General features: G+C 35.9%; 2 protein-coding genes across 5 annotated transcripts in view; one reads left to right on the forward strand and one right to left on the reverse strand.

The window, feature by feature from the left end:
• Nucleotides 1-1,254: 1,254 nt before the first annotated feature.
• UBA5 (ubiquitin like modifier activating enzyme 5) lies at nt 1,255-22,542 on the reverse strand. 4 transcript variants are annotated; one of them, XM_061193679.1, is made up of 12 exons: nt 21,805-22,542; nt 16,240-16,285; nt 15,684-15,773; nt 12,005-12,114; nt 11,075-11,161; nt 10,316-10,400; nt 9,435-9,539; nt 9,119-9,246; nt 5,429-5,564; nt 4,150-4,225; nt 3,895-4,001; nt 1,255-3,338 (listed from the first exon to the last, which is right to left on the reverse strand). In XM_061193679.1, exons 1-12 carry the CDS (start codon nt 21,963-21,965, stop codon nt 3,255-3,257), a joined length of 1,215 nt encoding a protein of 404 aa, XP_061049662.1. In that variant the 5' UTR covers nt 21,966-22,542; the 3' UTR covers nt 1,255-3,254. The 4 variants fall into 4 exon arrangements, with proteins under 4 accessions (XP_061049662.1, XP_061049663.1, XP_061049664.1 ...); XM_061193680.1 differs by lacking the exon at nt 11,075-11,161; XM_061193681.1 differs by lacking the exon at nt 16,240-16,285 and having other exon boundaries at nt 21,805-21,867.
• Nucleotides 22,543-22,679: 137 nt separating this feature from the next.
• ACAD11 (acyl-CoA dehydrogenase family member 11) overlaps nt 22,680-27,418 on the forward strand; it is a 100,085-nt gene continuing 95,346 nt past the window's right edge. The window contains exon 1 of the mRNA XM_061194668.1: nt 22,680-22,916. Within this exon, the coding sequence (XP_061050651.1) occupies nt 22,768-22,916 (149 nt within the window). The 5' untranslated portion in view covers nt 22,680-22,767. The remainder of the gene's footprint in view (nt 22,917-27,418) is intronic.

Raw genomic sequence — 27,418 nt, forward strand, 5'->3', positions numbered from 1 at the left:
TAGTTTGCTCAACTTGAGCTTCAGTGACTCCGTAGGATTTTGGTTAATGTTCTCTAAGGCTTGGCTACTCAAGGTGGTCTGTGAACCAGGACCATCAGTGCCACCTGGGAGCTTATTAATTCAGACAGCCTCTCCCCAGATGATTCATATGCATGTATGTTTGAGAAACAGTGGTCTAATTCTAAGGCACTAGAGTGGTGACTTAAAAGAAATGAGGTAGGATCTTACAAAATGAGCATCATTCTTCCCCCTTCTGGGAGAAATTCAAGAGGGAAAAAAGAAGATAAATATAACCATAACACATCTTTCTGGTTATGGCCAGCTGTGAAAGGCACAAAGTAATTGAATTCACAAATATACCAGCTGTGAAAAGAACAAAGTAACTGAATTCAAATATACCAGACATTGATTTTAGAATTAATCTTTTAGAGTTTAAAATTTGGTTATTTAGTGGTATAAGAAATTTAACACGCTATAAGTAATATATTAAATTTAAATGCCTTAAACTTTAGGAAATAATCTGAGATTAATATTTTAGAAAAACCCTGAAAAAAGTTAAAACTAGCAAAAGAATAATATGCATTTTTTTTCTTTGTTCCTATAAAATTTGGACTTGAAAAATATACAAAAAGTGAAAACATATTATTCAAAGTGACTTTATGGTAAGTTTGTTGGGGGATGATGACTACTTCAAAAGGTTTAAGTTTAAATATAATTTTTAAGACTATATTTTAAAAAAAGGACTATATTTTGATCTTACTAATTATACTATCAACTCAAATGTTTTCATGTAGAATGCCTACTTAAAAAGATAAAAATAGCTGAGACAGTCATTTCTTTGTATTTGAGGTACTCAAATAGGACAATTATGTGCACATTAATATACACCTTTCACAATGAAAAATGTAGCTTTCAGATAATTATAAATCGGAATTGGTAGGCTCCAAACTATGGTAGTTATAATTAATTTTCATTCATTAATACTTTACAGAAAGAAAAATATTAAAAAAACATGATGGGGGTGGTCAAAGCTTCATTAATATTGTTAAATGTTTATTACCTTTTTATAGGTATTCAGGGAGTAATTTTACATAAAGAAACCCATACTACATTATTTTTTTTTTACTATTTACATAAAACATTTGAGTAGTACCACAAATTAACTTCCCACTAACAATTAAAAAGGGATTAAAGTTGAACATATTGTTTGTTTTACTGTAATTTAGAGCCTTTGTGCTAAGGCAATTTTGGGAATGTTTCCATCTTTCACACTAGAAACAATAGTGTTATAAATCTGGTCAAGCACTATGGGTTTATTTAGTAATGTAAAATCCAGTGATGATTAATTTTTCATAGCTGCCTACATATACAAGTTTTCATGGCATACAGATTGTCAAGACAGCTCTCTAGGTTACAAAAGATACTTGTTATCAGATTTTTTCTGCTAAAATAATAACTTTAATGGAAGATATAAGACAAAACAATTAGATAAGATTTGGTACAGTATAAGACACCAGCAGGGTACAGTGCCAAATTAACAGAAAAAAGGTCTTTAGAAGATAGCAGGTTCTAATATATATATGTATAACTGTTTCAATTTGTGTACACCTGAAACTAACACATACTGTAAATCAACTATATTCCAATAAAAATTTAAAAAAAAAAGGATAGTAGGTTCTAGCTATTTATCAAACTATATAAACTTATAAGTAAAGCATTACCAAATTAGTGTACCAGAGGTACCAAATTAGTATACCAAAGGAATGGGACTTAGAAAGACTGCATTTCTTTTTTGAAATTCAAAGCATCTCTAGGAACTAGAAAAGTTATTTTACAGATGACTACACTAAAATTTTAAACAACAACAAATGACCTACTAAGGCAACGTAAATATGTTTCAAGGCTAGAAAAACTATCCCCATACTTTCCTGACATCACTCCAAACATAAGAATCGCAGTATGCTAAAATCTCAAAGCTAATATATTAAACATATTTGATATTTAGGGCTTTCTGAAATTATTTTTAGAATTTTACTTTACAAGTGGGAAATGCACTTTTAATTTTTTAATGACATTTTCCTCCTAGAGATAGAATTTAGACATTTATATCTTTCCAGAGCAAAAAAGTCATCAAAATAGGAGACTAGCATAGTACCAGCCTACAGATAATGGTTACACATGCATGTGTCTTTATTAGTCTCCAAACCATTAGGAATTTATTTCAAACAAGGTCCTCTAAGCCTTCATTATTTGTATGCAAAATCCAGAGAAAACCAGTTTATCAAATTACGATTTAGTGGTCACGATCAGGGAAAATGATACTCTTCCCTGTGAAGAAATACATGTCAGTCGTTGCAGAGGCAATTTAGACCTCTTTTATTGTGTTATCCAGGACAAACCTTTGCCAATATCTAATTACCCACGGAATCAAATTTAAATAAAGTACTAGAAGGTAGCCCATATGATGGGTATAACTTAGATGATCTTAGCCTAAATTTATCTTTTGCTCCTCAATAAAGCACACTGACTCAGATATATATTCCACAGATATGCTTTTTCTTAATCAGTGCAGAAATATAACTTGTACATCCTGAAAATATCTTTATCTGTCTATCCATGAAGAAAGCTTCCTCTTATTTGCCTCTGTCTTGTTTTGAATATATAATTCAGAGGTTTACAAACTTTTCCAATGACTGTATTTCAGCTTGTGTTTCATCAGGAAACATTTGAAAGGATGTTTTTATTTTATAGGTTTACTATTTGAAATTCATTGTTGCTCAAGTTAGTAGTAGTGGGCAGTTTTCCTGTAGAGAGCAATTCCAAACACAATGAGTAGATGCCTGCTGGCTCTAATCAATAGGTTGTACCTCTTGTCCTTTCCCTATACTTGACCACACACTATTCTGTTGTCCATGGCCTCAGGCAAATCAAATTGGTCCTTTCTTCCCACCCCTCCCAAAAGGCCAAAACAGTTCAATGGCTAAGTTTTAAATAAGATTTATAACTGCCTGCAATAATCCTTTGAAGTTTTCTTACTAGAATGAAACATGAGTTTTAGGAGAGTTTCTGATTTAGTTGAAGGGGGGGGGGAGTAACAAGCAATAGTCACAGTATTTTTAAACAGTATAACAATTCAGTGAAGATTATACATCAACTGATGTTGCCCTAAGTTTTCTCAGTTTTAAATGATTTTCTTTTTAATTGCTAGGGAACAGGTTTAGACACAGGAAATAAAATACAGGCCAGTCCATTATTTACATGTTCTTCATCTTGGCCATGAGGTCTTCCAAGCTTTCACCAGAATCTTCCACTGTTACTTCAGGTACAGAATCTTCTTGCTATCCATAAATGAGGGAAACATGGTGAAAAAATAACCAATTAAAGTTCTTAATGCTTAGGAACATATAATCAGTAAGCCTTAACCATGTTCAACAAGTTTACAAAGTAAACTTTCTTTAATAAATATGCCTTCTAATTTTTAGGAGAGACAAAATCCTTTATTTTCCCCACCAGTCTTTTGATTTGCAAGGCAGTAATCTCAATGTTCTTGAGATATCTACTGAAGTGGTATTTTTAAATGATATTGTGGCTAAAACTTATCAATATACAAAAAAAAATGGTATTGTCATTTAATCAAAATCTATTTCACTTGATCCACCAATGAGTGAACAAAACTATTTTACATCTATGTTTACAAACAGTATAAACTGTGCTGTGCCTGTATTTCCATATTAACACTGAATACCTCTCTCTTTCACAAATCTTAATGCCTATAATGTAAAACACCTAAAATAGGAAATACTGCATTGGCATTATAAAATAGGTTGAAGATGAAAGAAGATAAATAGACATTTTCTCTTATATTTACTTATGGTAAACAGATTTTAGATGTACCTTTTGGGGAACTGTATATGCCACTGTAATTCCTTCAGGTAAGTCAGGAATTGGACCTGAAGAATTTTTCAGTTCCTCTTCTGAAACCTCAGATACCAACTCAATACCTGTAAGGTTAAACCTGATCTTAAAACAGTTTTTAAGGAACTTAATGAGCAATAATCATTCAAAACTTGTATATCTTAATTATAATCAGTTTCCCTCCCATAAAAGATTGTTTTATGCTGCCATTTCAATTTATGAAACAATTCTTACCCCACTCATTGTCGTCATGTATTATCTCTTCCTCTTCTTGAACAACCTCCTGTGTGGGCAGTGCTGCTACCTTTTTCTGTAGAAATCAAACAGTATCAGCGTTTTTACTCATTTTCAGTTCTCTGAAGCATCAGTCAGAATTGATCAGAACCAAGAATTCAGATAGGCTTTTTTCTAAGGAAGACATACAGATAGTCAACAGACACATATCACTAATTATCAGGGAAATGCAAATCAAAACCAAAATGAGATAACACCTGTCAGAATGACTATTATCAAAAAGACAACAAATAAGTGTTGGCGAGGATATGGAGAAAAGGGAAACCTTGTGCACTGTTGCTGGGATTGTAAATTGTTGCAGCCACTAAAGAAAACAGTATGGAGGTGCCTCAAAAAATTAAAAATACAACTACCATATGATCCAGCAATTTCACTTCTGGGTATTTTTTTTTAAGAAAACAAAAACACTAACTCAAAAGATATATGCACTCCAATGTTCACTGCAGCACTATTTACAACAGCCAAGACATGGAAGCAACCTAAATGTCCATCAACAGATAAGTGGATAAAGAAAATGTGGTACATATATACAATGGAATATTATTCAGCCATAAAAAAGAATCTTTACTATTTGCGACAACATGGATGGAACTAGAAGGTATTATGCTAAATGAAATAAGTCAGACAAAGACAAATACCATATAATCTCACTTAAATGTGGGATCTAAAAACAAAACAAAATGAAGAGACTCACAGATACAGAAAACAAATGATGTTGCCATAGGGGAGGTGGGGGGTGAAATAGGTGAAGGGGATAAAGAGGTATAAACCTATAATTATATAATAAGTAAGTCATGGAGATATAATTTACAGCATAAGGAATATGGTCAATAATATTGTAATAACTTTGTATGGGGACTGATGATAACTGCACTTATCATGGTGCTTATTTCATAATGTATGCAAATGTCAAATCACTATGTGGTACACCTGAAACTAACATAATATTGTATCAATCCATCAAGTATATTTTAGTTTAAAAAAATTAAAATTAAAAAAAAATTTTTTTAAATGAATTCAGACAGGTTTTTTATCTTACCAAAAGCAAGAAAGGACTTTGAACAGAATTTTCATGTTAAAGCATGGTGAGTAAATTAAACCTTTAAAAATCCAGAATCCATTTACCTTGTATTCCAAATCTAAATAATTTTTTCTTCTTTTTTAAGTTATTGTCCTATGCAATATGATCTCTCATGCATTGTGACACATTGACATATACCTTATATTCTTCCTGTTGCTTCCTACAATTTCTGTCATCACACTGAGGATTTGGCTTCATGGACATAGTAGGGAAAAAATCCTGCATTGCATTGTATCCAAGGTAAAAACTAACAGTACCAAAATTTAACAGAAACCTAGAAAAACAAATCAAAGTAGACTTAAATAAAGAAATAAAACCATAAAAGTATTAGAAAAAAGTAACTGACTTTTTAAAAAATGACTTTGAAGAAGGTAATGATTTTTGTAACAAGCAACCCAGAAAACAAATTTCTTATCTTGTTTACAGGGCCTGGCTTATAGTAGATTTTGTTGAATGAATGAAGTCAAGAAAGGCTACTCCATTTCATCAACCATAGAATGCACTATTATTTTTTGAACATGTAATAAAGATAAAATGCTGCCAATTAAACTATGACATGTCAACAACTTTAAGAAGCATATTAATTTCACAGAAGTAAAAATGTGGCAGAAGTGTATCTTAAAAATCTCTGAGATATGGTACTAAATCTAATTTTTTAAAGTTTTTTATATATAACTTGCTGCAAAGTTTACAATCTTAAATTTGTATTAAATCTCAATAAAATTTTACAGAAGTATTCACCCATGTAATATTCACTACCAGATCAAAATATAGTTGGCACTCAGTATCTGTGGGGGATTGGTTCCAGAACACCCCCCACCCACAGGATACCAAAATTAAGCCCCTTATATAAAGTGGTATAGTATTTGCATATAAACTGTGCACATCCTCCCATATACTTTAAATCATCTCTAGATTACTTATAATACCTAATACAGTGTAAATGCTATGTAAGTAGTTGTAAATACAATGCAGATGCTATATAAACAGTTGCAAGCTTGTGGCAAATTCAAGTTTTGCTTTTGGAACTTTCTGGAATTTTTTTTTTTTTTTTTTTAATATTTTCGATCCACAGTTGGTTGAATCCACAAATGCAGAACCTAAGGAAATGGTGGGCAGACTGTATAGTGCATTTCCAGTATGCCATAAAGCTCCCTGTGCTCCCTTCCAGTCAAATCTGATTCCTTTTAGAAGCTTATAGAAAAGCTGAAAAATCATGTACAAAAGATAAACAACAAAAGGAAAAAATCTGCAAATGCATGTTCTTAATATACAACAAGGAAAGACAAAAAAACTGAGCAAAGGATGTGAGAAGACAATTCACAGAAAAATATAAGTGCTCAACCCTTTTCACAACTGGAAATTAAAATGAGATACCCATTTTTCACCTATCAAATTGACAAAGATAAAGGAGTTTGATGACTCTAACACCATATACAAAAATAAACTCAAAATGGATTAAAGACCTAAATGTAAAACTGGGTACTATAAAACTCCTAGAGGAAAACATAAGCAGGACACTCTTTGACATAAATCACAGAAATATTTTTTTGGATCTGTCTCCTAGAGTGATGGAAATAAAAACAAAAATAAACAAATGGGACCTAATTAAACTTAAAAGCTTTTGCACAGTGAAGGAAACCATAAAAAAAATTAAAAAACAACCTACAGACTGGGAGAAAATATTTGCAAACAATGCTACCAACAAGGGATTAATTTCCAAATATACAAACAGCTCATATAGCTCAATATCAAAAAGATAAACAACCCAATCAAAAAATGGGCAGAAGACCTAAACAGACATTTCTCCAAAGAAGACATGCAGATGGCCAATAGGCACATGAAAAAGTGCTCAATATCATTAATCATTAGAGAAATGCAAATCAAAACTACAATGAGGCATCACCTCACACTGGTCAGAATGGCCTTCCTCAAAAAGTCTACAAATAATAAATGCTGGAGAGGGTGTGGAGAAAAAGGACCCCTCCTACACTGTTGGGGAGAATGTATATTGGTGCAGCCACTATGCAGAACAGTATGGAAGTTCTTTAAAAAACTAAAAATAGAGTTATCATATGATGCAGCAATCCCACTCCTGGGCATCTATCCAGAGAAAACTCTAATTCAAAAAGATACATGCACCCCAATGTTCACAGCAGCACTATTTACAATAGCCAAGACATGGAAGCAACCTTGTCCATCAACAGATGAATGGATAAAGATGCGGTATATATATACAATGGGCTATTACTCAGCCATAAAAAAGAATGAAATAATGCCATTTGCAGCAACATGGATGGACCTAGAGATTATCGGACTAAGTGAAGTAAGTCAGACAAAGACAAATATCATATGATAACACTTACATGTGGAATCTAAAAAATTGATACAAATGAACTTATTTACAAAACATAAACAGACTCAGACATAGAAAACAAAGGGGGTAGTGGGGGGGCGGTGAGGAGGGAGGAGGATAAGTTAGGAGTTTGGGATATACACACTACTGTATATAAAATAGGTTAACAACAAGGACCTAATGTATAGCACAGGGAACTATACTCAGTATCTTGTAATAACCTATAATGGAAAAGAATCTGAAAAAGAATATATATCACTTTGCTGTACACTTGAAACTAACACAACATTGTAAATTAACTATACTTCAAAAAAAAAAAAAAGTTTGATGATACCCAATGTTACCAAAGGTGTGGACAAACCAGGTACTCCCACACTGTCATGGAAATGTACCATCCTTTTGAAGGAGAAATTTAGTAATATCTGTCAAAATAAGTATTGCATAAACTTAGAAATTCCACTCCTAAAAATTCACACTGTACAAAAATCTACTCTACAAAGATATATGCAAGATGCTTTTTGCAGCACTGTTAATAATAGCAAAAAAATCTGTAAGTAGCTTAAATGTCCATCAGTAGAGGGCTGGCTAGTATGACACATCGGTAAGAGAATACTTTGTAGCCATGATTTTTTTTCCCTTCTTCATAACATACTGTAAAATGTTGTGTTTAGATTAAGACCTACTGAAATTTGACAGGCTATTTGTCTCATCTGAAACAGCCCTAGACAGTTGCCTTGAGAGTTCTTATGTATGCTGGTATTTCTTTGCTGATGGCTGATAAATGATATTAGAGTGCCTCCCTGTATCATGTTGCAATTTGTTATTATATTGGATGCTTAAGAAACATAACTAAGCTTATTAACATTGTAAAGTGAGGAAAAAAAATGGCCTGATTAAGGCACAACTAAAGCAGTTCTGCTTTTCATAAAGTATGAGTTGGTTCAAAAACTCTATGACATTAATTTTAGCTTCAAAGAAACGTTGTCTTTATTAGTTATTGTTTAGATGGTGTGGTTGCTGGGTATCTGTTTATGGATAGCAGAGATATTACCCTAGTTAATGTTTAATCACATTCATATTATTTTTAGAAATGTTAAACCAAGATAGTGGAAGCGAGTGTGTTTATGCCTAAGTCTTCACCCTTTGGCCAGATGTGCAGAAATTTAAATCATTTGGTTAATGCTTCATAAGTAAATATACCAGTACCACTGTACCATTTAACAAGAACTATGCCAAATGGAGAGTAACACAAATATGTGTGTGTTGATATATGTAATATTAATTAATAAATATTTAAATTAAATATATTTATATATAAAAGTATACACATATTATACATACATAAAATTTTAAAATATGTGTATTTAAAACTAAATTAAAAAAACAAATTAAATACTTAGCTAGTCATTCTAATATTTGAAATGTTTGTCAAAAGCAAACAAGACTATTCAGAAAAATTATCCTTCACTCACTTTAACACATTTTGTACCAAGATCCCAGCAACCACTCCCATAGTGGTAGGAAGACTGGCTGCACAAACACCTTCTCGTTTCAGAGTCTTCTCATCAATATTTGCAGCAACTACAAGCGGTGGCGCACACTACATGAAAAAGAATAAAAGAAAATATATTTCAAAAGAAAGGGAAAAAAGTATAAGATATTCCAAATAGTATTCCATCACATTCATTCAAAGTTTGGTTTTTCTTCGAATCGTAAACATTTTCAATGCCCCTAGGAACTCCAGTACTTAACAGTGAAAAATAATAACCCAAAATGAATCATGCATACCGCAAAACAAGCAGATTCTCCAGGAATTATGAGCTGTATATGCCCTGAAACTGCATTTTCACTGACCCCAGACTCCATCCATGTTTGTCCAAGCTCATTACAAGCCTTAATAGAAATAGGTGAAAACACAAGAAAGAACATAAAAAAGCAAGAAGTAATTTACCATAAGTTCTTTTCATGAGAAACTGGAGTTTAAATGAATTACAAAGGGTTTTTAAAAATTAATTTTCAGAAACAAAGAAGAAAGTTGTAAATAATAGAATTCCTTAGCAATCTCCACTCTCCTTAAAAAAGAAACTGACAGCATTCAGGTAAGCAGTCAATATAAATATCTAATTAAATTGAACCATAGTTTATTGGATTTCTTATTAGATTAATGTAAAACTTCATTTTTCTAAAATAATTTCAGCAACAAAAAAATGCAAAATGTCATTTGCAAGGTTGAAAACACAGTAATTCAAAAGAAAAAGAATTCAGTTTTATTTTTGAGAAATCATGTGTGTAGGCAATTTATAGACATTTATACATTTACTTAAAATAAATCAACAAAAGTAAAAACCAATGCAGACCAAGAATAAGACAGTATTATAAGATATTCATTCATTTTAAAAATTGTACATCAGAATTATCTGCTGTTTTAGTTTGCTCTATTGGCACGAGAGAGTAGGATACTGAAACATATGCCACACCAACAAGGCTAGACAGGTCCCATTAGAATAAATTTCAAAAACAGGATGAGAGAACATTAAAAACAAATAAAACACATTATCAAAGGGTTTAAATGCAGAACTATTTTCAGAATGCGGAATATATACTGACAGAATATACAGGAAAATAGATAAATCCATGAATATAACACATTATACAATAGGAATACTCACTGTATTTATTGTCATTCGAGCTTCAAAATTGTCCACACAGCTAAGAACTAGGTCAACAGGTTTTCCTTCTTCTAATCCACCATTACTAGGCAAAGAAAATAAATTTTATTTGAAAAAAATCAGGACACAAAATACACTCTAATTAGACTTTATTTGTTCAGTCAATACATTTAGTCTTTCAGTAAATGTTTGAGTATAATTATAACATAGCATTTAATATTAAAGACCCAGTATACATTGAGTATTCACTATTACGAACATAATATCAATGATATTACAGTATTTCTTACATAAGAAGTACAAGGGTGCGAGAAATATAAAATCTGTTCACAAAAGTTACCACTTCCCTATCAGCTTTCACAGACTTTTACTCATGTTTCACTACAAATGTAAATGTAATAAAGTTAACTGAATACAATTGAATATTTCAATGGTGTTAGTCTGCAGAAAACCACTTTCAGATAGAAATATAATCTATAACACAGAACTTATAATTGAGGACCCCTTGTTATATCATTATAATAACAGGCTTTTTTAGACTTGTTTTTTATTTTGTTGTTACTATAGTTTTTTGGACAATATATGCTTTTTATTGAGCTCCCAATACATAAAAATTACACAAAAAATTTTAAAACTATTTTAAAAACAAAATATATATCAACCTACCAACTCAATGAATTAATTAATCATTGACAGATTTTCTAATAATACTTAAAATGAGCTGGACATTGTGCAAAATATTCATAAATAAAATTTTACCTTATTCTATTCATGAAACTTTCAAAGTTTTCTACTGTGGTTATATTATAGTTGTGTACTTCAAAAAGAACATCAGGATTAATGTTCCTAAGAGGGAAAAACTGAATGATTATAAAAACTACTAGTAAAACAGTAAGAGAAAGCAAGATAAAGAACTAAAAGAGCTAAAAATCATTTAACAGACGTTAGAGAAATGGAATTCAAGCCATTCAAAGAAAATCCAAAGTCCTCTTCTACCTCTTTTGTCCCACTTCAAGGACCAGGTTCAAAACATGTAGACTGTCAGAAGGATTACAAAAATATTCCCACAATCTATGTGCTGGGAATTAAGCCTTTATTACGTCTGTTAGCTACAGTTCAGCCTGACAGAAGAGCTTTGTTACTTATCCAATTCAGTGCAAATATGTTTAGGACCACAAAGAAACGTCCTAGAGTAAGGGTTGGCAAACTCTGGCTCTTGGGCCAAATCTGACTACCACCCTGCCACCTTTTTTTTTTTGTAAGTTCTGCAAGCTAAGAATAGTTTCTACATTTTTAAATGGTTGCAAGAAAAGAAAACAGTCAAAAGAAGAACAATATTTCATGATGTGAAATTTTATATGAAATTTAAATTTCAGAGTCCATAAATAAAGTTTTTATTGGAGCAGTTGTGCTCATTCACTTTTATTGATATATTGCCTACAGCTACTACAACTGCAAAGTTGAGCAGTTTTGACAGAAACCATATGGCCCTCAAAGCATAAAATATTTACTATCAAAAAAGAGGCTGCCAACCCAGATCAAAGAGGTAAGAAAATTCTTTTTGTATAAGTGAAACCTGCATTTTTATAAAGGAAAATTCAGGTGCATTTATATGTTAGTTTAACTCATACCAAATACACACAGGAAGATTTCACCAATTTCACTGCCTTCAACTGCTATTCCATTTACCTCAAAGTATGTTCTGCTGCTTGAACTTTACTTAATCCTGCTTGATGAGGCTGGAAGAAAAGTCTATTCATATTGGCCAGTTCCACCTTGTCATAGTCAAAGAGCAGCAACTAAAATGAAAATAGTGGTATTCTGATGAAAAACGTACCAAAAAACAAACTAAAAATAACAAACTAGTCAGCTTTCCACCTGATGGGTTTAACTGTTTGACAGTAATAATATTAACTAATTCTGAAATACTAGGTGCCATATATTAACTTATTTAGTGACCATACAATATATAAGTACTCTTATCCTCGTTTTAGAAATAAGACAACTAGGGTACTTGCCCAAACGCCACTCAGCTAATATGTAGTGAAAATGGGATTCAACTTCAGGCATTCTCAATCCAGCATCTGTACCCTAAACACAACGCTGTACTGCCTCTCTAAATGATTAGCTCAAAAATTAATGTTCATTCCATTTCATGCAATTTTTACAAACTGTGCCAAAATCCTACTTCGTTCCAATGTTTGGCTAAAAACCAAGAACCCATTAGATAAATGAAATTTTTAAATAAGATAAAAACAAATGCTGTAACTTAAAACCATAGTATAACACAATTCCTTTCATGAATAAGGCACTATATATACTCATGCCATGGCTAAAACATTATTCCAAACAGAATTATTAACCAATCAGTTAATTGCTGTTTCCTGCTATATATTTAGGCATGACAGCATTTGTCAAACACACTCACACAACTTTAAAATGGCCGAAAGGTTCATTTCTTATCAGTAAGAACAGGTTGAACCCAAGTATATCCAAAGTCCCATTTTTATTTTTTAAATTATCTAAAATTAAATCTTTATTGGATGAGACTAAGAGTAGATTAGATGTTGCAGGGGGAAAAGAGGATCAATGAAAGCAAAGCAATGCAATTTATCCAAAGTGAAGGAAAAAAGAACCAAAAAAAACAAAAAACAAAAAACTGAGCCTCTAGACCTATGGAGTAATTCAAAGCAGTGTAAAAATGATATACAGTTCCCAAAGTCCCTCCTTCTTTATCTAAAATTCCGTGACTTTGTAATGTAATTCTCAGCATCCTAAATCTAACAATAAAAACAAAAATGGGATTTTCTTCTCCATACAGAAACTAAAAGAAGTTAACCCAGCCCATAAAAACAACACGTAGGTAACTATCAGTATCTTGCTAGGAAAGATATCACTTATACTCTCTATGAAACTTTCTAACCCTATTTAGAGTCTCCAAAATTTGGTTTATTTAAGCTCAGTCAACAATATTTATTAGGTCAGGCCAAGTTTTAAATTTGAGTTTCAGCCTCATAGCTGGTTTATGAGTAAGTTGTAGGAAATCCTAAATTTGGGGACAGGAGGTGTGAGTAGTAACTGTGTCACTAATTAGCTCTGCTTCTGGGTAAGTCACTTTCACTGTTTAGGACTGTATCCTCATCTGTAAAATAAGGCAGTTGATCTAGATCTGGTGATTCAGTGTGCCCCAGGAATTCCAGAACTTTCAGGGATAAGAAGTGGGCTCTGGATCTCCAATCCTCCGCTTCCCTACTTAACCCCATGAAACAGCTTCTTGTTTCTCTGTTTTACATATTGAAGAAAAGAGTTCTGAAACTTACCTATGTAGATCCTTAGCTTACAAACTTGAGTTTACATTGGAACCACTGTATTTAAAAAATACAAATGTGTAGCTCTCATCCCCAGAGGTTCTGATTAACCTATTATGTGGTGCAGTCTGAACATAAGAATTTTTTTAAACATCCAAGGTGATTCTAATTACAGCAATATTTGCTAACTGTTCTAGACCCTTGCTACTCAAAATGTGGCCTGGGATAACCCCGTCAGCATCACATGAAGCTTGTTAGAAATACTGGAGTACTTCCTCAACTTTAATATGCCTACAAATCATCTGGAGTTCTTGTTAAAATATAGATTCTGATTCAGCATGTCTTGGGTGGGGCCTGGGAATCTTCATGTATAACAAGCTCCCAGGTGATGCTGTTCTTAAAGCATAGTCCCCGGAACAACATCATCAGAACCACCTGGGAACTTGTTAGAAATGCACATTCTTAGGTCCACCTGAAACCTATAGAATCAAAACCACTGGGGTAGAGTCCAGCAATCTGTGTTTTAATAAGCCTTCCAAGTGATTCTAGTGCACACTCAAACCTGCGACCAGCAAATCTCCATGATCTCTACCACCCTTGATCAATCAGCCAAGGCATGTATGTCAGGTATAAGCAATTATTGGCTAGCTTTTATAAACTTCTTGAAAGGCTTTAAAATGTTAAACATTTTTAGTATTTTGGTGTTGTCTTTTCTATATTGATAAATAAGTGCCAACTTTGAAACCACTTTCTTTTAAGAATTTGGGGCATGGAGTGGACGAACATATTAAAAAGCACTGATAAAGCAAACATTTTTCCACAAAGTTTAGCAAAATGATATATAATTGTGGAAAACTTATGTATTCAACCACTATCTATCTAACATCATGGACTCTGGCTTTATAAATCTAAGATTGGTAGGCTGATTTCTGGTACAAAGTTAACTTCTCCTTCCTACCCAATCAAATCAATTTTAGAAAAAAGTATGGGACTTCCCTGGCAGTCCAGTGGTTAGGACTCAGTGCTTTCACTGCCATGGCCCCGGGTGTTCAATCCCTGGTCAGGGAACTAAGTTCCTGCAAGCCACGCGGTACAGCCAAAAAAAAAAATTTAGAAAAAAGTAAAAAAAAAAAAGAAATGTATGGGTTAAAAAAAATCTGGAGCATTCACCAGTTCAAATTCAAGAGTAAGAAAGGTACATGCTTTCTAGTTTGTCTTGTATAAAAACTGTGTTTAAAAAAATTTTTTTTGGATGTTTCAGTGTTTCACTACACACTTTATCAATTTAACAGCCTTCTTTCCTAAACTTGTATGTCTAAAACACTTAAATCCAAACAAAAAAGTTCCTGAACACAATCAGGTAGTCCTTGTTTAATTAGTAATAATATTAGCTTCCTTTTGGGTGGGTTTATGTCTTAACCCCATCCACTGGGGTAGAAAAAACAACCTGAATAAATACACCACAAATCATGGACCTAGAGTCTGTCATACAGAGTGAAGTAAGAAAGAGAAAAACAAATATCGTATATTAACGCATATATGTGGCATCTAGAAAAATGGTACAGATGAACCTATTTGCATGGCAGGAATAGAGACACAGACATAGAGAACAGACATGCGGACGCGGCGGTGGGGGGTTAGGGAGGTGGGATGAATAGGGAGATTGGGATTGAGCTATATACACTACCATGTGGAAAACTGCTAGTAGGAACCTGCTGTATAGCACTGGGAGCTCAGCTCGGTGCTCTGTGGTGACCTAGATGGGTGGGATGTGGGGGGGTGGGGGGGTAAGGGGGGTGGGAAGGAGGTGCAAGAGGGAGGGGATATACATATACATATACTGATTCACTTCGTTGACACCAGAAACTAACACAACATTGTAAAGCAACTATACCCCAATTTAAAAAAAAAACAAAAAAACCTGGGATAGAAAATAAATAAATAAATACACCACAAATCAATAAGCCATTAGTAAGGAGAAAAAAAATTCTAATTTGTACCTGATTTACTCCAGAAGTGATTGGGTTCCCTAAATGATAGACAAAGAGAGATGTTTTTACCTTACCAATGCCACATCTTGTCAGCATTTCAGCAGTCACACTGCCAACTCCACCAACACCTACTATTGCTACAGCAAAGGTACGGATTTTCTGTAAAATGCAAAATTATATATGTGTTGGTTAATAATTCTTCATCGGGACTTCCCTGGTGGCACAGTGGTTAAGAATCTGCCTGCCAATGCAGGGGACACAGGTTCGAGCCCTGGTCCGGGAAGATCCCACATGCCGCGGAGCAACTAAGCCCATGAGCCACAACTACTGAGCCTGCGCTCTAGAGCCCGCGAGCCACAACTACTGAAGCCCACGCACCTAGAGCCCGTGCTCTGCCAACAAGAGAAGCCACCGCAATGAGAAGCCTGCACACCGCAACGAAGAGTAGCCCCTGCTCGCCGCAACTAGAGAAAGCCTGCGCGCAGCAACAAAGACCCAATGCAGCCAAAAATATATAAATAAATACATAAATAAATAATAATAATAATTCTTCATCGGAAATGTCATCGAAAGTTATTTTCATTTACTGAAATCGTCTTCAAAAACTTGGAAGGGTTTATCTTACCTCATAGTCACTTACAATTCCCATTCGTTTCAATGCCATCAGGCGGCTTAAAACAAAGGAAAAAAATATTTTAAGGCTTACAATCTTTTAATTAATAGTGATATAGGTAAACATACATCATCACAGAAAATAAACTGTGAGAGAGGAAACAGTGAGTGTGAGAGAGAGAAAGAGAAATCTTTCAGCTAATTTTTACCAGATGAAACTAAATCACTTCAGCACTGATGCCTGAATACCCTCCCTCCAAGATGTAGCCTGTGCAACAAGATTTTTTAAAAGTTCCTCATACATTCTAATGTGCAGTCAAAATTGAGACCTATTGACTCAAATGTTAAGTTTCCAGAGAATGGGTCAAAGTGAAATTTCAACATTTTCCCATGCTTATTAGTATATGTAAATATTTAGTGTTTAACTCAGACTTAATGTTTAATGTTTAACATCAGAATAATCTCATGGCTGGAATTCTATTCACTTGTTGCCTCTGCCCACAATGGATAATGTCTACTTTCAGTAAGCACCTCTTATACCAAGGACTCTAAGAGGTATTTACCTAGTCACTGCTAGTCTGTTATCTTCTTCAGTATTTTAGGTTTTTTTAAATACATATACTTTAAAACTATACACATATACATACAATCCCCATTAGTTTACACTTTAATAAGAGCCAAATAGTTCTATTAGGCTTGTTAGGAAACTCAGCAGTGTTCTGGCCTGCACCCCCATTTTCCTCTCCTCACTCATTTTTAACTCTGTTACCAACATATCTCTAAATAACATGCTAACATTGTTATTTCTTGATTTTCAGGTTTAGGTACTATCTGAAGATTTCACTCTTTATCATTAAACACAAATATTTCCCATCTCGCCAGCCTCTTGATATTGTTATATGGTCATTTTGGTTAGATGTTAATACTGTTCACAACTGGACAATGTAGTATATTAGAATTTACCCTTTCCTGTATGATCCCCACCCTAGAAGTTAATAATTGTGTTTGTTCTTATGTTTACTTTTCTATGTATTTTCACAAATTCAACCCCAGTTGTCTAAAATTCCTCTAGATACAGTGATATACATGAGGTGTTCTAGCAATTTCTTCTTAAAGATATACTAGAATCTTCTGACATGTCCCCATGTGCACATTTACTGCACATACAGCTCCCATCCTGCGTTCTCCCTTCATCATATTACAAATTCTCTTCATTTCTTCATCCTGTATTAATCTCCTGCTTCTGGTACCTTAGAGCTCAATGGTTCTAAAGTGTGGCCTATGGATCAGTGGCCTATGGAATTTCCTAGAAATATCATTTCTTGAGTCCCCACCCTATAATCACCAAGCGAATCAAACTTTGGATGTGGGGCCTAAACAATCTGTGTTTTAACAAGCTCCCCAAGTAATTGTGATGCTCACTAAAGTTTGAGAGCCTCTGCTGTAGATTATTTCTTAATTTATTCTCTTGCTATGGTTGGAAGAACATCTTCTCATAGCTTTGTAAAGGGTACAAGGAAGGTAAATTTTGAGAACGTGTATGTCTGAAAATGTTATTTACCAAACTTCTTAAAAATGTTTTATCAAAATTCTATTTTTAGAAATGTATTATAAAAATGACAAATTGAAGGGTATATAATCGTTGAAAGCTACACCTACACACACACACACACACACACACACACGCACACTTAGTCGATAGTTTAACTTGGTATAGAATTCTATGTTAGAAACATTTTCCTTCAAAATTTCTAAGGTGTCTTCTAGCTTCTGAAATCTCATGATGTCCCTTAGAGTGAATCTATTCTCATCAATTGTGCTGAGTACTTGTTGGACTCTTTCAAATAGGAAACATGTTTTTTCAGTTCTGGGAAATTTCCTTGAATAATGTGATGATGTCCTTGTTTGGTTGGTTTGTTTTTCCTGGACTTTCTGAAACTTCTATTATTTGGAAGTTGGACCTCTTGGACTAGTCCTCTACTCTTAATTTCTTTCTCCTATTGTCCACCATTTTAGTTTTCTGCTCTGTTCTCTGGATTTCTTTCAACATTATTTTCCAAATCTTCTATTGAGATGTTCACTTTTGTTATCATTCTCCATTTGCAAGAATTCTTTTCAATTATCTGAATGATTTCTTTTTGTAGTAACTTGTCCTGTTTCATTTATACAATATCTTTCCTTTCTGAAGATACTAATAATAATATTTGGGTTGTGTTCCCCTTACATAGTCTACTCAAGTAACTAATTTTATTTTCTTTCTTTCACATTAGGAGCTTCTCTCATCCTTTATTCTGCTCATATTTAAGAGCCAGACACTAATAAAGGCAAGGATGTGGGCATTGCTTGTTTGACTTTGGGCTTCACTGTAGGGTGATCTGGCTGGGTTGTTTAGTTGAGAAACCCACAATGTCAGTGTCTTTCAGTCTCTCTTCTTGGTGCTCTCAGATTCCCTAGAGAAGAATCTTTCAATTTCCAGCCTGAAAAGTCTTTATGCCCGTAAGTTTGGGGGTGTTAAATGGAAGAACAAGGTTGGGAGTCCTAGCATTCAGTATGTAAACATTTAGTTAATCCCCTTTCTTCAGGTATGAAGACTTGCTTCAATTATTAATATAAATCCTCTATTTTACTCTCCAATGAGTAAATCTCTAGTCTTCTCTCCTGATAGAGAAGAAGTATTTGCCCAGCTACCCAAAGTGAAGTAGTGGACCTGGGTTGTTTCTTCAACAGATTTTCAGCCATAGCTTTCTTAGCCCTACCTTAAGCCCGTCTAGAAATACTATGCCTATTCTTGAGCTTTTGGGGAATTCTGTTGTATAAACTGGGTTGCAGCCTTTAGAGTCAATTTCTTTGGATCCTTTAAATCAGTTATCAGTCATCCATCCCTTTTCTAGATTCTAAAACTGTCTAACTATAATCTTTTAAGTACAGGGACTCACCCATCCCCCAATTACTTATAGAAACCCTCTATTTTTTCAGTGGAGGTTTATTCCTTTTTAAAAACTCCTTTACTTTCATTTTAGTGGGATTGGGTAGACAGTGATAATATATGCCTTTGATCAATGTGCCATCTTTACCTTGATGCTCTCTTTAATCTTTATATATAACGCTGAGAAGAATGCAACCTCCTTTTATGAATGGGGGAAAAGATTCAGGTTAATTAACTTGCCCAAGATTAGCTAAATGGCAAACAATTATTCAGAGTTGGGTTTTTGAGCCAGTATTTAAAACCAGGTTTTCTAATTTCAAAGCCTCTGCTCACCTCTTCATTTAGTCAACATGCTTCTAATTATATTACATACCACACAATTTTACAGTTACTTGTGTTGATCATTATTCTACAACCACTGAATCTCCCAAACTAAAGCAAAAGGTCTTTGAGGGTCAGGGGCTTTATATTATATTTCTATAGTATCACTTGATGCAATTAAAATGATGTAGGAGACCTACAAATCCCTCTCCTATATTTTTTCTGATAACCATGTATCAATACTTTATCATATTTCTTACCACTCATATTGCAATCCCATGTTTACTTTTTTATCTATCTCACACTCATCTGGTAACCTCTGGAGAGAAATGACCATGTCTACTTTGTATTCCCAGTGTCTATGCATAATAATAAGTGGTAGATAACATTATCCAGGACGGCTGGAGATGAAAAGGTGCTAACTAAATATTTGCTGAATGAACAACAATTCAAAAACTTAAGGCTGACCTTTATCAAATTTCCATGTACTAGTGCAAAGCTTTGGGAGACAACTGCCATCTCCTAAGTAGCACTTTTAATAAAGAAAAACGGTGCAAATAATATAGAAAATACTAAATGTTTAAATTTGAGTTCTGAATGTTAGGTTTGTGGTCATTACAATGTCAAGGAATCATCTCACATTAATATGATGTCTGAAAGATGATTCTAAATATATGATCGGACTTCCCTAGTGACGCAGTGGTTAAGAATCCACCTGCCAATGCAGGGGACGCAGGTTCGAGCCCTGGTCCGGGAAGATCCCACATGCCACAGAGCAACTAAGCCCGTGCACCATAACTACTGAGGCCCACGTGCCACAACTACTAAGGCTCACGTGCCACAACTACTGAAGCCCACACACCTAGAGCTTGTGCTCCACAACAAGAGAAGCCATCAAAGCAATAAGAAGCCCGCGCACTGCAACAAAGAGCAGTCCCCGCTCAACTAGAGAAAGCCCGCGCGCAGCAACAAAGACCCAACGCAGCCATAAATAAATAAACAAATTTATTTTAAAAAATAAATATATGATCCACATTCCTTTGCTTTTCTTGGAGGGAATATTTCAAAATTTTCATTTATAAAATTGAAAACTGTTTAAGAATGCCAAATGGAATAGTTTCCACTCATTCTAATTAGAGATGTCAATTCATGCTTATTCAACCTCTAAAAATTTTGGATGGTTAACCCTTCATATGTGTCAAGTAAAATATATGCACCCTGTCAATTGTATCTCAAAACTGAAAGAAAAAAAATTTTTTTAAAACGTAGTAAGATAAATGAGAGAAAAGCAAGAATCTGGCATGATTTCACTTAATTTGGGTTAAAATGAACTCTTTTGTAATTATGGAACAATTATAATTTTGGTCAGATTTTTCTATTACAAATAAAATTGTAATTAACATCTTTATGCCTAAATACTGGTCTGCATTTTAGGTTGTAAAAAAAAAAAAAAAATGAAAATGCACCCTAAGACTTCCACTGAGGCTTTATATGTCATAAATAAAACCCTTCTTTAAAATCCAAACTCTCCTGCTCTTTGAAGAGAAAGAGCAACAATAATATCTTTCCTGTTTCACCTACTCTAAAACTATCCAGTTTTTAGCCACACTACTTAATGGCTTATTTATTTTTACTGGGGAGACAGTTCCATGGGAACTTTGGAGTAAGACAAACCTAATGCCAGTCCAGGCCTTTTTAGCTACTGTTAGCTCTATGACCTGCGGCAGGTCACAGCAGCTCGCTAAGCCTCATTTTTCTCACTTATAAAATGGGGATAAAATAACAGCAGCAATCTCCTAGGGTTGTGGTGAAGAGGAAAAGTGACAGTGCACGCCCGATGAATTAACAAATCTTAGGAAAAGAAGAAAGGAGAGGAGCAGACAGGCCTGGGGAAGTCCAATGGTTTTAGAGCTAATCCAGCTCTCTCCACCATGCCCCCAATTTAAGAAACACTGAGAAGACTTTATGAAGCTCCCAAGTTTAGGCTTAGCGGGTTTTACATCTGGTGTCTTTTGAAAGTTTTTACTCTCAGTTTTACGCAGAGCGAGGAAGACTAACAGAGGCAGGGGCGGTAGTTAACTGGATACGTGTCCTCAGCAAGCACAGGAGCAGCACCATATGGCTGATTTAGTTGGGTTTTTTAAAAAGAGGAAGAACACGTTTCACCAGTACTAAGACTTGGTCTTGCCCGTTTGGGAACAGGACCCCAGAACAAGAAAAGGGAGGTGCGAGGCCGTGTGAGCTGGAGAGCAGCGGGGAGCGCCTCACTCCTGACCACCTGGGGACGGTGACCTCGCCCCTCTCCCCGCCCCGACCCGCCACGCAGGTCACCTGTAGGGGTTGGAATCCACCACTTCGGGGCTCATCTTTTCGATGCGGGCCCGACCGCCTCCTCCATCGCCGCCCCCCAGGGCCCGGCGACTTCTCTCCTGGGCCAGTTCCCGCTCCAGCTCCTCGACCCGCTGTTGCAGCCGCTCCACAGACTCGGCCATGGCTGGGACCCCGGCCGCCAGCGCTCCCAGCCCCGGCCGTCGACGTCGCCGCCGCCCCACGCTGTTGGCCTGCTGGGCCTGCGAGGGCTATGTGAGGAGGCACCTTGCGGCAGCCTTCCTAGCCCACAACCCTGAGGAAGCCCTCCCAGCGCCTCCCGAACTGATCGTCTCCGCCGCTCCCGCGGGCCTCTCAGCGCGCCGTTTCCGGTGCGTTGCAGTCATCGTTCCCCCTCAAGGAAAAACCAGCCCTTTCAGTTTCCCTCTTCGCCCGGGCCGAAGCAGGGCCCGGGTCATCAGTGTCCAGAGCCGGCGGCCTGCGACGTTGCCTTTCCAACCGGGCGGCCAGGAGAATCCCCAGGATCTTTTATTCCTGGGCTCGAGCTCCTGACGGGCCCTTTTCTGAACCGGACCCTATAGGTCTTCCGCCTGCCGGTGCATTAAATTTGGAGGCGGAGGAGGCTTCGGCGTTTGTATTTACCCGTAGCTACTAAAGTGGTTTTGCTTTCTTTAGAATTGAAGCCTCCAACTCTGAGGCTGACTGAAAATTTTAAATCCAAACACACGAGGCCCTTCTGGCATTTCCTGACACAGCCCAAGTCCTGGGCCAGTGCTGCCCAGCAGCGGCACCTGGGGGTGGGGGTGGGGGGTGGGGGGTGTGATTGGCTGGAGCCGCGGGCCCGCCTCCGCGCGGTCGTCTCGGACTCGCCCCAGGCTGTGGAGCGGCGCTCCCCTGCCAGAGGTATCCGAGCCGTGGAGACTTGTGGTTTCTCTGACTTTGTGGTCTGAGGCGGCAGCACTGATCATGGAGACCGGTGCCTCCCGCGAGCCCGAGACGGCCGAAGTGCTGCCCCAGCACAAGTTCGACTGCAGGTCTCTGGAGGCCTACCTACACCAGCACTTGCCCGGCTTTGGGGTCGAGCCCGAGGCCAAGCTGACCGTTGCCCAATACAGGTATCGACGCCAGCCTTCTCCGCCAGCAAAAACAGATCTGTGCCTTGTGTTTTTCTTCCTCTGGCCTTGGGTGGGTTCCCAGTTTCCCCCATCCTGTTTGTTTCTCCGCAGTGAAGCACTCTGCAGGCGAGAGCTGCCGTCACCGGTCCATTGCGTTACATTCTGAGTATTTCCAATTCAAGGGCAGTGATGGAAGCACGATAACATTCACGATTCCAACTACAAGAAGGAATCTTTGTTAACAACTATATTCACTGAGGCAATTAAGGTTGGAAGGTCTGTGGGATATAAAGAGGCCTTCGCTCAACGTTTGTCCTATAACCTTTTTTTCTGAGAAGCGGATGTAATTCCGTTCACATTGGCATATTCTTGGAGGCTGAGTTAATGGTACCAGTTGGGGGATCCGAATTCTTATCCTAGATCTTCCATTTAACAAATCACAGCACCGCTTTGGGCTTTAGTTCTTTCTGAAGTAGGGGAATAGAACTGGGTGACCGTTCTGAGAGCACTGTTCCCCACCGTGAATCTGGCTCTAGTCTGATGTTGTATAATAGAAAATAATTTTCAAATAGACTTTATTCTAAAAATAGTATTTTGATAAACAGAGCTATAGAAGCAGTCCTGGCTTCCAGAAAACTAGACGTGCCACTTACTGACTGGGAATTTAAATACTATGGTACATGAACTCTCTGAGAACTAGTTTCATAATCTGTAATAAATATCTGCCTGTTCTGCATGATCCTGATAATTAAATGAAGTAATACAGGTGAAATGGCTTAACACTGTAACAGAACTGTATACCAGTGGCATTTATCACTGACATTTATATTCCTTGACTACTGATTTCAGAGAAATTAAAAATAGTGGAAAGGAGATGGATCAGAGAGGGTTTGGGGGTGTGGAATTAAAAGGCACCCTGTGGGAAATCCCTGGTGGTCCAGTGGTTAGGACTCGCGCTTTCACTGCCCGGGGCCGTGCGGTGCCGCTGCCAAATTAAAAACAACAACAAAAAATAAAAATAAAAGGCACCATGTCACAACAGATATTGTAGGATGAAGGAGAAGGTGGAATAAAAAATGGCTGAGCTTTCTAGCCTAGAAGCCTTGTGTTATAAACAAACTAACAGCTCAAAGTTCAAATTTGCTATGGGAATCTGAACAAGTTATTTAACTCTTTTGAGCATTGAATCCTCCTTTGGCAAAATGGGGATAGTAATATTTCTCTCCTAGAGTTGTTGAATTATCTAACTGAGAGTTAATTCTGAATTAAGTTGAATGTTAAATAAACCAGAATTGTGCTTGATAAATGGAATTAGTTGTGGCGTAAATAGTATATATGTGTAGAACTATCTCCACAAAGAATACACATTTATTTCCAAGACACATGAAAAAGTTTATGAAAATTGAAGACATGTTAGGCCACAAAGGAAGTTTCAGAAATTCTAAAGCGTTATTCTTAAAAAAAAAAATTCAGAATATAAATGCCAAAAGTTTAGAAATCAAGAGAAGATAGCTAATAAATACATTTTAGAAACTAATTGAAATAGATTAAAGAGCCAATAATCTACAGAAAATAATGGAGTTTATCAAAGTTCAGTATGCAAAAATCAATTGCCTTTCTTGACTTTAGCAACAAAAATGTAAAAATATAATTTTCAGAAAGATAAAATTAATAAGAGCAACAGAAATATAAATTTCTCAAATATTAATCGAATAAAGTATGTGCAAGACCTTTGTAAAGGAATTATAAAACTGTATTAGGACCTTAAAAAGAACTAAATAAATTGAGAGATGCCATGTTCACGAATAGGAGAATTCAGAATTGTACATTTCTCTTTTTCCCAACTGATCTATAGATTCAGTGCAATGACGATCAAAATCTTAATTTTTTCCCTAACTTGAAAAATTACTCCTAAATTTTATGTACAAGAGCAAAGGGCTAAGAATAAGCAAAAACACTCCTGAAGAAGAACAAAGTGGGAAATTTGAATTAAGATGGCATATTATTAGCACAGAGATAGACAAACATCAATAAAATAGAGTCCACAAAAAGACCCACATGTTTATAGAACTTTGACATATGACAGTGCTGACACAGAGAATCAGTGTGTGTGGGGTTGGAGGGAGAAAAGATTTTTCAGTAAATTATACAGCAATAATTACTATCTGTATGAAAAAATTGAAATTAGACCTGTCCCTTACTCTACCTCACACAGTTCCAGGTGGACTACAGACTTCAATGGTAAAGGCAAAACTGTAAACATTTGGAAGACATATAGGAGAAGATCTTTATGACTTTGGAGTAGAGAATAAAATCTTTAAAAAGACAAAAGCACAAACCATGAAAGAAATGATTGATAAATTTTTAGTGAAAGAATCCTTAAAGTGAAAGAACAAAAGAAAATATTTTCAATGTATATAATGGGTAAAAGATTAATATCCAGAACATATAAAGAACTACAATAGCCCAACAGAAAAATGGGCAAAAGACTTGAAGATACTCAACCTCATTACACTGTAATAACTGGGGAAATGCAAATTAAAATGACAAGATACCATTTCACACCATCATATTCACTTTTTTTTTTTTAATCTGACAATATCAAGCAGGATATGAGATAACAGGGACTCATCCACTATTGGTGAGGGTGTGAATTAGTATAACTACCGTGGAAAACAATTTGGCACAGTCTTGTAAAGATGAAGATGGGAAGACAAAGCCCTATGACAAAGCAATTCTATTCCTAGTTTTATACTCCTGAGGAATTCTTGTACCAGGGTATCAGGAGATAATCTACAAAAATGTTCATTGCACTGTTTGTAATAGCAAAAATACAGGGATAAAACACAATGTTCATCAATAGTGGAATGGATGAATAAATTGTAGTATATTCACGTGATGGAACACCATACAGCAGTGAACATGATTCAGCTGCAGCTATACACAACAACACTATCAAAAACTGGACAAATAAGCAGTATATTGTTTAAGGAGATAAACTTCAAGGGAATGATACATTTAAAAATCAAGACAGTAGTTACTCTGAAGGGAGGGACAGGGAATTCCCTGGTGGTCCAGTGGTTAAGACTCAGCGCTTTCACTGCGGTGGCCCAGGGTCAATCCCTGGTGGGGGAACTAAGATCCCTCAAGCAGCACGGCACAGCCAAAAAATAAAAAATAAGAAAATGAAGGGAGGGACACAAAGAGAGCTTCAGAGATACAGTAACTTTTTTCTTTCTTAAACTGGGTAGTGAGAACACTGGTGTTTGTTGTGTTATTCTTTATGCTTTACAAATTTTGTAAGTATTTTTTATCTATGCAAAATTTATTTTTAGAATTTGCAAAAATTAAATCATATTAGAAATAAAAATATTTAGATTTAAACAATAATGAACGCATTGTATAACTTGATAGAACAAAACTTATGATTTCCAGCTATGTGCATAATATGTGCCTGGCACTGCTCCAACCACTGGGGATATAACAAACAAAAAAATCTTGCCTTTTTGGAACTTCCATTCTATTTGGAGAAGAGAGATGATAAATAAAATCACTTTCTAAATATTACAGTGTAGGAAAAGGTGATGTGTATCATGGAGAGAAACAAAGGAGAATAGGAAATGTTTAGGAGGAGGGAGAAGAAAGGCCTCAGTGAGAAGGTGACATTCAGCAAAGAGAGATGGGGATGTGAGCCATGTAGCTATCTGGGGAAAGAGTATTCCAGACAGAGGGAACAGCAAGAGCAAGGGCTCTCCAGTGGGTGGAGAGACTACAAGCCAATGTGCCTGGAGTTGTGTAAGCAAGGGCAACAGGAATTCTGTTGGCTGTTATAAGGGCTTTGGCCTTTACGGTAGTCGAAATGGTGAGAGATTAGGGATTTGGGGGCAGAGGAGGGAAGTGATTTGTCTTTTTAAACAGAATCTCTTTGCCTATTGTGTTTGACTGAAAGAGGCAAATACAAGGAGACCAGTTTGGAGTGTATTGCAATGACCCAGTACAGAGCGATTAGTGGTATGGACCAGGATAGTAGTGTAGGATAGGTGCAAAGTGCTCATATTCTGGATTTATTTTGAAGAATTTACTGACTGATCAGATGTGGGGTATGAAAGAAAAAGAAGAGGAGACAAATAGTGTTCCATTTTTGTCTTGGCAACTGGAAGGATGGAGTTATCATGAAATGAAGTAGAGATGACTGTAGACAATCAGACTGGAAGGGAAATATCAGGAACTCAGTTTTGCAATGTTAAGTTTCAAGATGCCTTTTGGAGTGGATATGTATAGTAAGCAGGCATATATATGGGTCCAGAGGTCAGGGCAGAGATCTAAACTAGACATTTACATTTGGGAGTCATTGAGATAGAGAGGGTATTTAAAGCCATGAGATCTTCCCTAGATGATGAGTCTACATGAAGATACAGAAGGTCTATGAACTTATTCCCAGGCATCCCAATATAAGAAGTTGAAGAATTAAGGCAGAACCTACAAAGGAGTCTCAGAAGGAG

This window comes from Eubalaena glacialis, chromosome 6 (assembly GCF_028564815.1).
Source record: "Eubalaena glacialis isolate mEubGla1 chromosome 6, mEubGla1.1.hap2.+ XY, whole genome shotgun sequence".
Classification (NCBI taxonomy): Eukaryota; Metazoa; Chordata; class Mammalia; order Artiodactyla; family Balaenidae; genus Eubalaena; species Eubalaena glacialis.